This window comes from Mesoplodon densirostris, chromosome 10 (genome assembly GCF_025265405.1).
Source record: "Mesoplodon densirostris isolate mMesDen1 chromosome 10, mMesDen1 primary haplotype, whole genome shotgun sequence".
NCBI classification, from domain to species: domain Eukaryota; kingdom Metazoa; phylum Chordata; class Mammalia; order Artiodactyla; family Ziphiidae; genus Mesoplodon; species Mesoplodon densirostris.
The window spans coordinates 72,400,958-72,419,083 of record NC_082670.1 but is presented as its reverse complement, the minus strand read 5'-3'; the positions used below and the strand labels follow the sequence as shown (position 1 = coordinate 72,419,083).

At 36.8% G+C, this 18,126-nt stretch overlaps 1 protein-coding gene across 5 annotated transcripts in view; it reads right to left on the bottom strand.

The window, feature by feature from the left end:
* The window catches only part of DOCK3 (dedicator of cytokinesis 3), a 422,568-nt gene that overhangs the window by 369,113 nt on the left and 35,329 nt on the right, over positions 1 to 18,126 (bottom strand). For 4 of the 5 annotated variants that reach the window (XM_060109452.1, XM_060109453.1, XM_060109454.1 and 1 more), the window contains exon 2: positions 14,369 to 14,452. In XM_060109452.1, the coding sequence (XP_059965435.1) occupies positions 14,369 to 14,452 (84 nt within the window). Of the gene's footprint in view, positions 1 to 14,368; positions 14,453 to 18,126 lie in introns of those variants that run through there. The other variant, XM_060109456.1, reaches the window with a different exon arrangement.

The following is an 18,126-nucleotide window of genomic DNA, read 5'->3' as shown; positions in this document are numbered from 1 at the left end:
CTTAAATGTAACTGGATTAAATGCTTCAACCAAAAGATATAGACTGGCTGAATGGATACAAAAACAAGACTCGTACATATGCTATCTACGAGAGACCCACTTCAGACCTAGGGACACATACAGACTGAAAGTGAGGGGATGGAAAAAGATATTCCATGCAAATGGAAATCAAAAGAAAGCTGGAGTAGCAATTCCCATATCAGACAAAACAGACTTCAAAATAAAGACTATTATAAGAGACAAAGGACACTACATAATGATCAAGGGATCAATCCAAGAAGAAGATATAACAACTGCAAATTTTTATGCACCCAACATAGGAGCACCTCAATACATAAGGCAAATGCTAACAGCCATAAAAGGGGAAATCGACAGTAACACAATAATATTTGAGGACTGTAACACCCCGCTTTCACCAATGGACAGATCATCCAAAATGAAAATAAACAAGGAAACACAAGCTTTAAATGATACATTAAACAAGATGGACTTAACTGATATTTATAGGACATTCCATCCAAAAACAGCAGATTACACTTTCTTCTCAAGTGCTCATGGAACATTCTCCAGGATAGATCATATCTTGGGTCACAAATCAAGCCTTGGTAAATTTAAGAAAATTGAAATCATATCAAGTATCTTTTCTGACCACAATGCTATGAGACTAGGTATCAATTACAGGAAAAAATCTGTAAAAAATACAAACACATGGAGGCTAAACAATACAATACTGAATAACCAAGAGATCACTGAAGAAATCAAAGAGGAAATCAAAAAATACCTAGAAACAAATGACAATGAAAACACGATGACCCAAAACCTATGGGATGCAGCAAAAGCAGTTCTAAGAGGGAAGTTTATAGCAATACAATCCTACCTTAAGAAACAAGAAACATCTCAAATAAACAACCTAACCTTACACCTAAAGCAATCAGAGACAGAAGAACAAAAAAAAACCCAAAGTTAGCAGAAGGAAAGAAATCATAATGATCAGATCAGAAATAAATGAAAAAGAAATGAAGGAAACGACAGCAAAGATCACTGAAACTAAAAGCTGGTTCTTTGAGAAGATAAAATTGATAAACCATTAGCCAGATTCATCAAGAAAAAAAGGGAGAAGACTCCAGTTAATAGAATTCGAAATGAAAAAGGAGAAGTAACAACTGACACTGCAGAAATACAAAGGATCATGAGAGATTACTACAAGCAACTCTATGCCAATAAAATGGACAACCTGGAAGAAATGGACAAATTGTTAGAAAAGCATGACCTTCTGAGACTGAACCAGGAAGAAATAGAAAATGTAAACAGACCAATCACAAGCACTGAAATTGAAACTGTGATTTAAAATCTTCCATCAAACAAAAGCCCAGGACCAGATGGCTTCACAGGTGAATTCTACCAAACAATTTAGAGAAGAGCTAACACCTATCCTTCTCAAACTCTTCCAAAATATAGCAGAGGGAGAAACACTCCCAAACTCATTCTACGAGGCCACCATCACCCTGATACCAAAACCAGACAAAGATGCCACAAAAAAAGAAAACTTCAGGTCAATATCACTAATGAACATATGCAAAAATCCTCAACAAAACACTAGCAAACAGAATCCAACAGCACATTAAAAGGATCGTACACCATGATCAAGTGGGGTTTATCCCAGGAATGCAAAGATTCTTCAGTATATGCAAGTCAATGTGATAAATCATATTAACAAACTGAAGGAGAAAACCATATGATCATCTCAGTAGATGCAGAAAAAGCTTTCATCAAAATTCAACATCAATATATGATAAAAAACTCTCCAGAAAGTGGGCATAGAGGGAACCTACCTCAACATAATAAAGGCCATATATGACAAACTCACAGCAAACATCATTCTCAATGGTGAAAAACTGAAAGCATTTCCACGAGGATCAGAAACAAGACAAGGATGTCCACTCTCACCACTATTATTCAACATAGTTTTGGAAGTCCTCACCATGGCAATTAGAGAAGAAAAACAAATAAAAAGAATCCAAGTTGGAAAAGAGGAATTAAAACTGTCACTGTTTCCCAGTGTCATGATACTAGACATAGAAAATCCTAAAGGTGCCACCAGAAAACTACTAGAGCTAATCAATGAATTTCGTAAAGCTGCAGACTACAAAATTAATACGCAGAAATCTCTTGCATTCCTATATACTAACAGCAAAAGATCAGAAAGAGAAATTAAGGAAACAATCCCATTCACCACTGCAACAAAAAGAATAAAATTCCTAGGGATAAACCTACCTAAGAAGGCAAAAGAGCTGTACTCAGAAAACTATAAGATACTGATGAAAGAAATAAAAGACAACACAAACCAATGGAGAGATATACCATTTTCTTGGATTGGAAGAATCGATATTCTGAAAATGACTAAACTACCCAAAGCAATCTACAAATTCAATGCAATCTCTATCAAATTACCAATGGTATTTTTCACAGATTAGAACAAAAAAATTACAATTTGTGTGGAAACACAAAAGACCTCGAATAGACAAAGCAATCGAGAAAGAAAAATGGAGCTGGAGGAATCAGGCTCCTTGACCTCAGACTATACTACAAAGTTACAGTAACCAAGACAATATGGTACTGACACAAAAACAGAAACACAGATCAATGGAACAGGATACAAAGCCCAGAGATAAACCCACGCACATATGGTCACCTTATCTATGACAAAGGAGGCAAGAATATACAATGGAGAAAAGACAGTCTCTTCAATAACTGGTGCTGGGAAAACTGGACAGCTACATGTAAAAGAATGCAATTAGAACACTCCCTAACACCATACACAAAAATAAACTCAAAATGGATTAAAGACCTAAATGTAAGGCTGGACACTATAAAACTCTTAAGAGGAAAATACAGGCAGAACACTCTTTGAAATAAATCGCAGCAAGATCTTTTTTGATCCACCTCCTAGAGTAATGAAAATAAAAACAAAAATGGGGGATTCCCTGGTGGTGCAGTGGTTAAGAATCTGCCTGCCAATGCAGGGGACATGGGTTCAAGCCCTCGTCCATGAAGATCCCACATGCTACGGAGCAACTAAGCCCGTGCGCCAAAACTACTGAGCCTGTGCTCTAGAACCCGCGAGCCACAAAGCCCACATGCCACAACTACTGAAGCCCGCATGCCTAGAGCCCATGCTCTACAACAAGAGAAGCAACCGCAATGAGAAGCCCGCACACCCCAACGAAGAGTAGCTCCCACTCGCCGTGACTAGAGAAAGCCTGAGCGCAACTATGAAGACCCAACGCAGCCAAAAATAAAATAAATAAATGAATTAAATTCATTAATTAAATAAACAAATGGGATCTAATTAAGCTTAAAAGCTTTTGCACAGCAAAGGAAGCCATAAACAAGACGAAAAGACAATGCTCAGAATGGGAGAAAATATTTGCAAACAAAGCAACTGATAAGGGATTAATCTTCAAAATATACAAACGGCTCATGCAGCTCAATATCCAAAAATCAAACAACCCAATACAAAAATGGGCAGAAGATCTAAATAGACATTACTCCAAAGAAGACAGATGGCCAAAAAGCACATGAAAAGATGCTCAACATCACTAATTATTAGAGAAATGCAAATCAAAACTACAATAAGGTATCACCTCACACCAGTCAGAATGGCCATCATCAAAAAATCTACAAACAATAAATGCTGGAGAGGGTGTGGAGAAAGGGCAACCCTTTTGCATTGTTGTTGAGAATGTAAATTGGTACAACCACTATGGAGAACAGTATGGAGGTTCCCTGAAAAAGTACAAACAGAACTACCATATGATACAGCAATGCTACTCCTGGGCTTACACCCAGAGAAAACCATAATGCGAAAAGATACATGCACCCCAATGTTCACTGCAGCACTATTTACAATAGCCAGGACACGGAAGCAACCTTAATGTCCATCAACAGAGGAACAGATAAAGAAGATGTGGTACATACATACAATGGAGTATTACTCAGCCATCAAAAGGAACGAAACTGGGTCATTTGTAGAGACGTGGATGGACCCAGAGACTGTCATACAGAGTGAAGTAAGTCAGAAAGAGAAAAACAAATATCATGTTGTGTCGCTTATATGTAGAATCTAGAAAAGTAGTACAGATGAATTTATTTACAAAGCAGAAATAGAGACACAGATTTAGAGAACAAACGTATGGATACCAGTGGCTTCCCTGGTGGCACACTGCCTGCCAATGCAGGGGACACGGGTTCAAGCCCTGGTCCAGGAAGATCCCACATGCCATGGAGCAACTAAGCCTGTGCGCCAGAACTACTGAGCCTGTGTTCTAGAGCCCGCGAGCCACAACTACTGAAGCCTGCACACCTAGAGGCCGTGCTCCGCAACAAGAGAAGCCACCGCAATGAGAAGGCCACAAACCGCAACAAGAGTAGCCCCTGCTCGCCGCAACTAGAGAAAACCCGCGTGCAGCAACAAAGACCCAATGCAGCCTAAAATAAATAAATAAATAAAAATTTTAAGTATGGATACCAAGGGGGGAAGGGGGAAGTGGGATGAAGTGGGAGTTTGGGATTGACATGTATACACTACTAGTATAAAATAGATAACTAATGAGAACCTACTGTATAACACAGGGAATTCTACTCAATGCTCTGTGGTGACCTAAATGGGAAGGAAATCCAAAAAAGATGGGATGTATGTCTACATATAGCTGATTCACTTTGCTGTACAGCAGAAACTAACACATTGTAAAGCAACTATACTCCAATAAAAGATTTTTTAAATTTTTTTAATTAAAAAAAATTTTAAGATAGGAAAAGAAAAACAATCCCACTTACAATAGCATCAAAAACAAAAAAAGAGGAATAAGTTTAACCAAGGAAGTAAAAGATCTATACACCCAAAACTATAAGACACTGAGGAAAGAAACTGAAGAAGAACATACATAATGACAAAATATTCTGTGTCAACAGATTGGAAGAGTTGATATTAATAAAATATACATACTACTCAAAGCTACCTATAGATTCAATGCAATCTCTATCAAAATTCCAATGACACTTTTCACAGAAATAGAAAAAACAATCCTAAAATTCATATGGAACCACAAAAGACTCTGAATAGCCAACACCCTCTTGAGAAAGGGCAAAGTCGGAGGCAAAAAAACCAAAAAACAAAAGAATAACTGAGAGTTCAGAAGTAAACCCATGAATATATGGTCAAGTAATATTTGGCAACAGAGTGAAGAATACTCAATAGGAAAAGGACAGTCTCTTCAATAAATGGTGTTAGAAAAACTGGATATACACATGCAAAAGAACTGGACCCCTATCTTAAATCACTCACAAAAATTAACTTGATATGGATTAAAGACTTAAACAGTAAGACCTGAAACCATAAAATTCCTAATAGGGAAAATGCACCCTGACATTAGTCTTAGCAATTATTTTTTAGATACAGTGCCAAAAGCACAAACAAGAAAAGCAAAAATTAATAAGTGGGACTACATCAAACTAAAAAGCTTCTGCACAACAAAGAAACAATCAACAAAATGGCCAAGTAACATTTGGAGTAGGAAAAAATACAACTGACCCTTGAACATCATGGGGTTTAACAGGACATGCGCCAACCCTCCATGCAGTTGAAAATGTGCATGTAACTTACAGTCAACCCTCCACATATGCAGTTCCTCCATATTGTGGCTCCTCCATATCCGTGGTTCCACATCCACAAATTCACTCATCCAAGGATTGTGTAATACTATAGTAAGCACCATTGAAAAAACTGGCATATAAGTGGACCCTTGCAGTTCAAACCCATGTTGTTCAAGAGTCAATTATATTTGCAAACCATATTATCTGATAAAGAGTTAACATCCAAAATATACACGGAACTCATACAATTCAAATAGCAAAAAACAATCCGACTAAAAATCAGGTAGAGGACTTGAATAGACATTTTTCCAAAGAAGACATACAAATGGCCAACAGGTACATAAAAGGGTGCACAACATCACTAATCATCAGGGAAATGCAAATCACAACCACAATGAGATATCATCTCACACCTGTTAGAATGGCTATCATCAAAAAGACAAGAGATTGGGCCTCCCTGGTGGCGCAGTGGTTGAGAGTCCGCCTGCCGATGCAGGGGATACGGGTTCGTGCCCCGGTCTGGGAGGATCCCATGTGCCGCGGAGCGGCTGGGCCCGTGAGCCATGGCCGCTGGGCCTGCGCATCTGGAGCCTGCGCATCCGGAGCCTGTGCTCCGCGACGGGGGAGGCCACAGCGGTCAGAGGCCCGCATACCACAAAAAAAAAAAAAAAAAAAAAGACAAGAGATAACAAATGCTGAGAAGGATGTGGAGAAGGAACCCTGGTGCACTGGTGATGGGAATGTAAACTGGTAGAGTCAGTATGGAAAACAATAGGGAAGTTCCCCAAAAGACTGAGGAACTAGAACTACCATACAATCCAGCAATCCCACCACTGGGTATGTATCCAAAGAAGATCAAATCACTATCTCAAAGATATCCCATGTTCGTTGCAGCATTACTCACAATAGCCAAGACATGGAAACAACCTGTGTCCATAGACAGATGAATGAACAAAGAAAATGTGAGACAGATATAAATATATCTCACACAAACACAATGGAATATTATTCAGCCACTTGAAAGAAGGAAATTTTACCATTTGAGACAACATGGATGGATCTTGAGGGCACTGTGCTAAGTGAAATAAGTCAGAAAGAGAAAGACAAACACTGTACGATCTCACTTATATGTGGATCTTTAAAAAAAAAAAAAAAAAAAAGCCAAACTCAAAGGAACACAGAGTACAACAGTTGCCAGGGGCTGAGTAGTAGGAGAAATGGGGATGTTAGTCAAGGGGTTACAAACTTCCAGTTATAAGATGAGTAAGTTTCAGGGATGTAATGTACAGCATGGTGACTACAGTTAAAAATACTGTATTGTATACTTAAAAATGGCTGTGAGACAACTGGAGAAGAGAGAACCTGCACACCACAACTAGAGAGAAGCCCACACCCCGCAATGAAGAGCCCACGCACTGCAACGAAAGATCCCACATGCCTCAATGAAGATCCTGCGTGCTGCAACTAAGACCCGACGCAGCCAAAAATAAATAAATAAATAATAAATCTTTTTTAAAAATTGCTGTGAGAGTAGAGCTTTAATGTTTTCACCCTAACAACAAAATGGTAATTATGTGAGGTAAAATATTTGTTAGCTAACCTTACAACAGTAAACATTTTGCAATATATATGTATATCGAATCATCACACTGTATACCTTAAATTTATACAATGTTATATATCAATTTATATCTCAACAAGCTGGGAAATAGGTGAAAATGTAAGGTCTAGGTGTGGTATGGGGTTGAAAATAAAAGGACTACTTGAAACTCTTTAAGAAAAATAGTCAAAACACTGCAGTTCTTCTTTATTCTGCCCACAATGTAAGACAAACATCCCTCTACCCCCATGCTATCAGAAAAACCAAGCGTCATTCCCTGGGGAGTTTGGACAAGGCCAGTTCAGGATTCAGGGACCCACACTTTGCTGAGGACAGAGATGAACATCAAATTAAGAACAGATCCCAATACCTACTCCTACGGGGCTGGTGATGCAAATCAGAGATTAGACAAATGAAACACCCACATAACATATAACACCCATATTTCATTAGGACACAGAACTTTTCAATCACCCTAAAAGTTCCCTCATGTCTCTTTCCAGACAATCCTCTCCCAGAGGCAATCACTATCCTGATTTGCATCACCATAAATCTGTAATGTTGCTTGTTCTTTCATATAAATACAATCAATCAGAATGTAATCCTTTATATCTGGCTCTTTTGTTCAACACAATATTTTTTAAATTCATCCATGTTATTCTATCTCTACATTTTTATCTATTTTTACAAGGATCTCCTGTTTTTAAGCAAATTTTTTGCTGATATGTAACATCCATAAGTATGCAAATCATTAGTCTACAGCTAAACAAATTTACAAAGAGTATGTACCTATATGCCCACCACCCAGTAAATAAAATATTAGCAGCATCCCAAAGCCACTCATGTCTCTTCCAGTCACTAACACACACACAGACACACCTTCAAATTGAATGTGATAAATAAAGGAAAATGGATGAATTGCTGCTACACACAATGATATCACAGATAACGTTCTTGATTTAAAAAGCCAGATATAAAAAAATAAATAAAAATTAAAAAAAATTAAAAGTCAGATATAAAAGTGGTTATCTAACCACTCTCTGACAAACATCACCAGCTATTAGTTTTACCTGGTTCTGTATTTTATGTACATGAAACCATAACAGCATGAACTCTTATATCTGGCTCCTGTTGAAAAGGTTCTGTCTGTGATGTTCATCTGTATTATTGTGTGTAGCAATAACTCATTCATTTTCCTTCTTGTGTCACTTTCAGTTATCTGAATATATCATAATTTATCTGCCCATTCTACTGCTGATGAGCAGTTTGTTTTTTTACAGTTCACAGCAATTATGAATACAGCTGCTGCTAACATTTTACATATGTATTTTGCTGTTGGATTTACACCTATGAGTAGACATGCTGGATCATAAGGTACCCGTACATTCAACTTCTGTAAATAGTGCCAAAGAGTTTTCCAAAATAGTTAAGCCGTTTTCTCTCCCACCAGCAGTGTATGGAAGTATCAGTTGTTCCACTTCCTTACCAGCACTTCGTATTGCCGGTGTTTTGAATTTTAGTCATTCTAGTGCTGTGTGGTGATATCTCATTGTGGTTTTAATTTGCATTTCCCTGATGACTGAGACTAAATACCTTCCCATATGTTTATGAACCATCAGAACATCTGTTTTGTGAGGAGCCTATCCAAGCCTTTTGCCCATTTTGAACTGTCTTATTTTGTTTTCTTGAGTTATAATTAACATACAATATTATATTAGTTTCAGGTATACAACATAGTGATTTCATATTTTTATATATTATCAAATAATCACCAAAATAAGTCAAGTTACCATCCATCACCATAAAAAGTTGCTACAGTATTACTGACTATATTCCCTATGTGTACGTTATATCCCCATGACTTATTTATTTTATAGCTGGAAATCTGCACCTCTTAATCCCCTTCACCTATTTCATCTGTCCCTTCACCGCCTCCCCTATGGGAACAACCAGTTTATTCTCTGTATCCATGAGTCTTTTCCTGTCTTGTTTTGTTTCTTTTCTTCTTTGTTTTTAAGATTCCACATATGAGTAACATCATACCATATTTGTTTTTCCTGTCTGATTTGCTTCACTTAGCATAATACCCTCTAGGTCCATCCATGCTGTCACAAATAGCAAGACCATATTCTTTTTTATGGCTGAGTAATATCCCAGAGTAATGGACACTTAGATTGCTCCCATATCTTTGCTAGTGTAAACAGTACTTCAATGAACATAGGGGTACATATATCTTTTCAAAACACTGTTTTCATTTTCTTCTGATAAAGACCCATAAATGGAATTGCTGGATCATATGGTAGTTCTATTTTTAATTTTTTGAGGAACCTCCATACTGTTTTCCAGTGGCTACATTAATTTACATTCCCATCAATGGTGCACGATAGCTCCCTTTTCCCCACATCCTTATCAACACTTGTTGTTTCCTGTCTTTTTTATAACAGACATTCTCACAGTTGTGAGGTGGTACCATTACGGTTTTAATTTGCATTTCCCTAATGTTCAGTGATGTTGAACATCTCATGTGCATGTTGGCCATCTATATGTCTTCTTTGGAAAAATGTCTACTCAGGTCCTCTGCCCACTTTTTAACTGGGTTGTTTGGGGTTTTTTGACAATGAGTTTTAAGAGTTCTTTATATATTTTGGATATCAACCCCTTATCTATTATTGGCAAATATATTCTCCCATTCAGTAGGCTTTTTGTATTGTTGATGGTTTCCTTCGCTGTGCAAAAGCTTTTCAGTTTGATGTAGTCCCATTTGTTTATTTTTGCTTTTGCTTCCCTTGCCTGAGAAGACAGATCAAAAAAATACTGCTAAGACCAATGTCAAAGAGTGTACTATCTACATTTTCTTCTATGACTTTTACGGTTTCATGTCTTACAATTAAGTCTTTAACTGATTTTGAGGGGGAGTTTTGTATATAGTATGAGAAAGTAGTCCAGTTTGATTCTTTTGCATGTAGCTGTCCAGTTTTCCAAACACTATTTATTGAACAGGTTGTCTTTTCTCCACTGTATACTCTTGCTTCCTTTGTCATAGATTAATTGACCATGTAAGTATACGTTTATTTCTGGGCTCTTTACTGTGTTCCATTGATCTATGTGTCTGTTTTTGTGCCAGTACCATACTGTTTGGATTACTATACCTTTGTAGTACAGTTACAAGCCTGGGAGCATGATACCTCCAGCTTTGTTCTTCCTTCTCAACACTGTTTTGACTGTACAGGGTCTTTTGTGGTTCCATGAAAATTTTAGGATTATCTGTTCTAGTTCTGTGAAAATGCCTTTGGTATTTTGATAGGGACTGCATTGAATCTGTAGAATGCCTTGGGCAGTATGGTCATTTTCATGATATTGATTTGTCCAATCCATGCACATAGTACATCTTTCCATTTGTTTGTCTTGTCTACACTTTCTTTCATCAATGTCATAGTTTTCAGAGTACAGGTCATTCACCTCCTTGGTTAAATTTATTCCTAGGTATTTTACTCTCTTTGATGGAATTATAAATGGGATCACTTTGTTAATTCCTCTGATAGTTCGTTGTTAAAATAGAGAGATACAACAGACCTCTATACATTAATTTTGTATACTGCAATTTTCCAGAAGTCACTTATTGAAGTTAGTTTTTGAATAACAATTCACTTACTGAATAACAGTTTTTTTGTGAAGTCTTTGGGGTTTTCTATATATAGTATCATGCCACCTACAAACAATGACAGTTTTATTTCTTCCTTTCCAATTCTGATTCCTTTTTTTTGCCTAACTGCTGTGGCAATAACTTCCAATACTATGTTGAATGAAAGTGGTGAAAGTAAGCATCCTTGTCTTACTCCTGACCTTAGAGCAAAAGCCTTCAGACTTTCTCCACTGGGTATGATGTTACCTGTGGGATTTAATATATGTATGGCCTTTATTATGTTGAGGTAGGTTCCCTCTATACCTACTTTGTTGACAGTTTTTGTCATAAACAGACATTGAATTTCGCTAATGCATTTTCTGCATCTATTGAGATGATATGATTTTTATTCTTCAATCTGATAATGTGATGTATCTTGTTGACTGATTTGCAGATATTGTACCATCCTTGCAGCCCTGGGATAAATCCTACTTGATTATGGTGTATGATCCTTTTAATGTATTGTTGAATTTGATTTGATAATATTTTGTTGTAGATTTTTGCATTTATATTCATCAGTGATACTGGCCTGTAATTTTGTGTGTGTGTGTGTGTGTGTGTGTGTGTGTGATGTCTCTGGTTTTGTTATCAGGATGTGCTGGCCTCATAGAATGAGTTCAGAAGTGTTCCTTCCTCATTGATTTTTTTGAATAGTTTGAAAAAGCAAAGTGTTAACTATTCTTTAAATGTTTAGTAGAATTCGCCTGTGAAGCCATCTGGTCCTGGACTTCTGCTTGTTGGAAGTTTTTTATTACTGATTCAATTGCATTACTGGTAATCAGTCTGTTCATATTTTCTATTTCTTTCTGATTCAGTCTTGGAAATTTGTACGTTTCCAGGAATTTATCCATTTCTCCTATGTTATCCATTTTATTACTGTACAATTGTTCATAGTAATCGCTTATGATCTTCTGTATGTATGGTGTTGGTTGTAACTTCTCCTCTTTTATCCTTGATTTTATTTATTTGGGCCCTGTCTCCTTTTTTCTTGATGAATCTAACTAAATGTTTATCAATTCTGTATATATTTTCAAAGAACTAACTCAGTTTCATTGATCTTCTCTATTGTTTTTTAGTCTCTATTTCAGTTATTTCCACTCTGATCTTTTATTTCCTTTATTCTACTAACCTTGGGCTTTGCTTGTTCTTCTTTTTCTAGTTTCTTTAAATGTATATTTTGATTGTTTGAGATTTTTCTTGTATCATGAAGTAGGCTTGTATCACTATGAACTTCCCTCTTAGAACTGTTTTATCTTCATCCCACAGATTTTGGATCACTGTGTTTCCATTTTCACTTGTCCCCAGGTAATTTTTGATTTCCTCTTTGACTTTTCAATGACGCATTGATTGTTTAGTAGCATATTGTTTAGTCTCCATATGTTTGTGGGGTTTTTCTTTTTTTTCAGTTTTCTTCTTGTAGTTAATTCCTAATTTCATACCAGTGAAGTCAGAAAAGATGTCTGACAAATGCTGGAGAGGGTGTGGAAAAAAGGGAATCCTCTTACACTGTTGGTGGGAATATAAATTGGTGCAGCCACTATGGAGAATAGTATGGAGCTTCCTCAAAAAACTAAAAGTAGAGTTGCCATATGATCCAGCAATCCCACTCCTGAGCATGTATCAAGATACATGTACCCCTATGTTCACAGCAGCACTACTTACAATAGCCAAGATATGGAAACAACCTAAATGTCCACCAACAGATGAAAGGATAAAGAAGACGTAGTATACATATACAATGGAATATTACTCAGCCATAAAAAAGAATGAAATAATGCCATTTGCAGCTAAATGGATGGACCTAGAGATTATCATACTAAGCAAAGTAAGTCAGAAAGAGAAAGACAAATACCATGTGAAGACAAGTCCTTTATCAAATAGCTCTTTCACTCTGTGACTTGTCTTCTCCCTCTCCTTAATGATATCTTTTGAATAACATATCTTCATTTTAATAAAGTACAACTTATCAATAAAAAATCTTTGTCTACCCCTAGGTTAAAAAGAATATTTTCCTATGCTTCCTTTAAGGTGCATGATTGTTTTACATTTCACATTCTACCATCCATCTGGAATTGAATCTGGAGTATATGCTGTGAAGTCAGGTTCACGATTCATTGGTTTCAATATTGACCTAATACCATTTATTGACTAGGCCATCATTTGTCATTCCAATCAGCCCAGCAACACTTACTGTAAAGGACATCATTTCCCCACTGCACTGCAATACCACCTTTTTCATATATCACTGGATGATAAACATGATGGTCTATTTCTGGACCCTCTGTTTCATTATTCTGTCTTTGCCCCAAAACCACAATATCTTAATTTATAATAGTCTCATTTCTAGATCTCAGTGGGAAATCTTTCAATATTTCACTACTGAGTATTATGTTTACTGTAGGCTTTTAGATATCCTTTATCAGATTAGGAAAATTCCCTTCTATTCTTATTTTGCTAAGAGTTTTTTTATAATGAAGGGGTTTTTATTTATACTTCTGCTTTAAGAAAGTTATTAAAATGCATCCTGCACTAGAGCTCCCTTTCCAGAAAAGTGTACTCCCCAACTTAAACGGTTCCTGGGTCATAGTAGGTTGCACTTACTCCCGTACCCATCTGAACAGTAACTGGATCAGAGTTCTACTTCCATGTGCACTATCTCCATGCCCACATAGCAACATTTCTACTCTGTTATATAATTTGAGATGGCTTCTAGTCATGTGAACTGCTATCAATTTTGGTATCAATTTTGTTTTTGTCCATGATCTGATTTTGGGTGATTTCTCTGGAACTATATTTTTTCCACATATCTTGCTGACTTCAGTGCATAATTTTGAAGAATGTGATATTTTTTAATAATGCATAAATATTATAGCAGAAATACCCAAATATGTCACAGAAGAGGACAGTCAGGCCAAACTTCATTTGAGCACATTTACTGCCTTGTTTTAATTATGACTGATCATATCCAGCCAATCAGACAGAAACATAAAAATGAACTGATTACAATTCAATTCTATTCAAATGCAGATAATCAGTAGGGAAATATTATCTATTTGATTGTTGGAAATCAAAAACAAGCATTTGATATAGTATGTAAAAATCATGTTCTGATTGACATGTATACACTGATGTGTATAAAATTTATGACTAATAAGAACCTGCTGTATAAAAATAAATAAATAAAATTTTAAAATTAAAAAAAAAAATCATGTTCTGACAGCCAACAATAGTTATTTGTCACTATTAGATTAGAGCCAAAATAGCTCATCCTTTATGCTGAACACAGATCAGGAATGATTTTATAGCAGTGTATCATAATGTGATTAATTACGGCTTCAAAATGATTGCTTACAACCTCATATTACAAAATAAATGCATATCATACTGCCAAAAATGATCACCATTTGTCTTTTACAATTTATGGGTCCACTTACCTTCACATTTTTCAAGAATCTGGACTGTTTCTCCTATTTCTAAGACCAATCCTTGAGGGACAGATCCTCGAAAGCTGCATATCACTAGAAAAACAAGTATAAACATGTCAATTAGCATTTTAAAATAGTGAGACAGGGTCAGTGTCAATTAAATTAAGCACTAAATTTTCTTAAGTATATACTCTCCCTTCTAATTCATTTTTCAAATATGTAAGTCCCTTTCAACTTAATCTATATTTTGAAAGGTAATATTAAATGGTTCAGAACACTGAAGTATACTTTGGCAAAATCACTATTACTTAGAGGTGTGTGCATGCATGCATGTATGTGAAAACATTTCTGTAAACAGAGTCTCCCTCTCTCTCCCCCTCAGCGTATCTTGTGTTTGCCTGTTCTTTCTGGGCAAGTATGTATCAATTAAGAAAAAATGGGGCTTCCCTGGTGGCGCAGTGGTTGAGAGTCCACCTGCCGATGCAGGGGACACGGGTTCGTGCCCCGGTCTGGGAAGATCCCATGTGCCACGGAGCGGCTGGGCCCATGGGCTATAGCCGCTGAGCAGGCGCATCCGGAGCCTGTGCTCCACAACGGGAGAGGCCACAACAGTGAGAGGCCCGCGTACCGCCAAAAAAAAAAAAAAAGAAAGAAAAAATGAACATTAGACGCTTATTATCTACTATAAACAGACAAATACATATTTTTAAAAGGATCACCAAATAAATGATTATACTTTGAAAAACAGAATTCCCATAATAAAAATAAACAAAAATTAATGAAGTAAAAAGCAAATGTACAACAGAGAAAACCTATACTCCTCAAAATCCCACATACTTTTATTTTTAGAAAACTGATAAAATGATTCTAAAATTTACATAATACAAAGAGCCAAGAAAAGCCTTGTCAATCTTAAAGGATGTACACTATCACATATCAAGCCTTATAATCTAAAATTAATTCTTTGAAAACACTAACACTGATAGACACGTAGGCAAGACTGATCAAAAAAAAAAAAGAGGGGCTTCCCTGGTGGCGCAGTGGTTGAGAATCTGCCTGCCAATGCAGGGGACACGGGTTCGAGCCCTGGTCTGGGAAGATCCCACATGCCGCAGAGCAACTGGGCCCGTGAGCCACAGCTACTGAGCCTGCGCATCTGGAGCCTGTGCTCCGCAACAAGAGAGGCCGAGAGAGTGAGAGGCCCGCACACCATGATGAAGAGTGGCCCCCGCTCGCCGCAACTAGAGAAAGCCCTCCCACAGAAACGAAGACCCAACACAGCCAAAAATAAATAAATAAATTTAAAAAAAAAAAAAAAAAAAAAGAGAGCAAAAAGGTATAAATTATCAGTATCAGCAATAAAAACATTAATGTAATAATTAAATGATGTATAAAAGGTCATTAGATAAAACTTTATAACAAAAAATTAGAAAATTTAGAATAGATGGATAAATTTGTAGAAAGATCAACTTTACAAAAACTGACAGAGCAGTTAAAAATTTGAATAGTCCTGTATCTATTAAACAAAAGTGAATCTGTAATTAAAATTTTCCCACAAATGAAATAACAAGTCCTGACTACTCTACCAGCGAATTTGTCCAAACATCTGGAGAATAAACACCAACACAAATAAATCCCTCCAGGAAATAGGGAAAAGAGAATTTATTTTTAACTCAGCATGAAAATAAAAGCTGACAAAGACATTATAAGGAAGGAAAGTTACAGGCCAATCTGTCTCATGATCACAGATAGAAAATCTTTTTTTAAAAAAAACAAACAACCCAACCCAAAAATGGGCAGAAGACATAAATAGACATTTCTCCAAAGAAGATATACAGATTGCCAACAAGCACGTGAAAGAATGCTTAACATCATTAATCATTAGAGAAATGCAAATCAAAACTAAAATGCGATATCATCTCACACCAGTCAGAATGGCCATCATCAAAAAATCTACAAACAATAAATGCTGGAGAGGGTGTGGAGAAAAGGGAACCCTCCTACACTGTTGGTGGGAATGTAAATTGATACAGCCACTATGGAGAACAGTATGGAGGTTCCTTAAAAAAATAAAAATAGAACTACCATACGACCCAGCAATCCCGCTACTGGGCATTTACCCTGAGAAAACCGTAATTCAAAAAGAGTCATGTACCACAATGTTCACTGCAGCTCTATTTACAGTAGCCAGGACATGGAAGCAACCTAAGTGTCCATCAACAGATGAATGGATAAAGAAGATGAGGCACATATATACAATAGAATATTACTCAGCCATAAAAGGAAACAAAACTGAGTTCTGGGTAGTGAGGTGGATGGACCTAGAATCTGTCATACAGAGTGAAGTAAGTCAGAAAAACAAATACCGTATGCTAACACATATATATGGAACCTAAAAAAAAAAATCATCATGAAGAACTCAGGGGCAAGACGGGAATAAAGACGCAGACTTACTAGAGAATGGACTTGAGGACACGGGGAGGGGGAAGGGTAAGCTGGGACAAAGTGAGAGAGTGTTAGTGTATATATGGACATATATACACTACCAAATGTAAAATAGATAGCTAGTGGGAAGCAGTCGCATTGCACAGGGACATCAGCTCAGTGCTTTGTGACCAGCTAGAAGGGTGGGATAGGGAGGGTGGGAGGAAGGGAGATGCAGGGGGAAAGATATATGGGGACATATGTATATGTATAACTGATTCACTTTGTTATAAAGCGGAAACTAACAGACTATTGTAAAGCAATTATACTCCAATAAAAATGTTAAAAATAAATAAATAAATAAATATAAATAAACAAAAAATAAAAAGCAAACTGGGAATTCCCTGGTGGTACAGTGGTTAGGACTCGGCACTTTCACTGCCATGATTCCCAGGTTCGATCCCTGGTCGGGGAACTAAGATCCTGCAAGCCATGTGGTCATGCATGCATGCATGAATGAATGAATGAATAAATAAATAACAAATCAAATCCAACTATATATAAAAAGAATAACCATGACCAATTTGGGTTTATTCAAGAGCGCAATTGGTGTAATATTTAAAAAAATCAATAAAGGGGAAAAAAATCACATGATCATATCCATAAATGCAGAAGAGGCATTTGATAAAATTCAACGTCTACCCGTGACTAAAATTCTTAATAATCTAAGAATAGAAGGGAACTTCCTTAATATGATGAAGGTTATGTACAATATATCTATAGCAAACATCGTATATATTAGTGAAATACTCAGCATTTTATCACTAAGGTTAGGAATAGGAAGAGTACGTCCACTACCATTTCTATTCAGCATTACACTGTGCAAATAAAGCAGAAAAAGAAATAAAAGGTATAATGATTAGAAACAAAGAAATAATAGTATCATTATCTGCAGGTCTGAAAAAAATCCTGAAGAACCTAGACATAAACCAACACAGAAAATGTGTAGCAAGGTCACTAGATACAATATGAATTTTTTTAAGTCTATATAGGAACAAACAACTAGAAAATGAAATGTTTTAGAAATATACAATTTATAACAGCATCAAAAATGTCAAGTAGGGCTTCCCTGGTGGCGCAGTGGTTGAGAATCTGCCTGCTAATGCAGGGGACACGGGTTCGAGCCCTGGTCTGGGAAGATCCCACATGCCACATAGCAACTAGGCCCGTGAGCCACAACTAGTGAGCTTGCCCGTCTGGAGCCTGTGCTCCGCAACAAGAGAGGCCGCGATAGTGAGAGGCCCACGCACCGCGATGGAGAGTGGCCCCCACTCCCCGCAAGT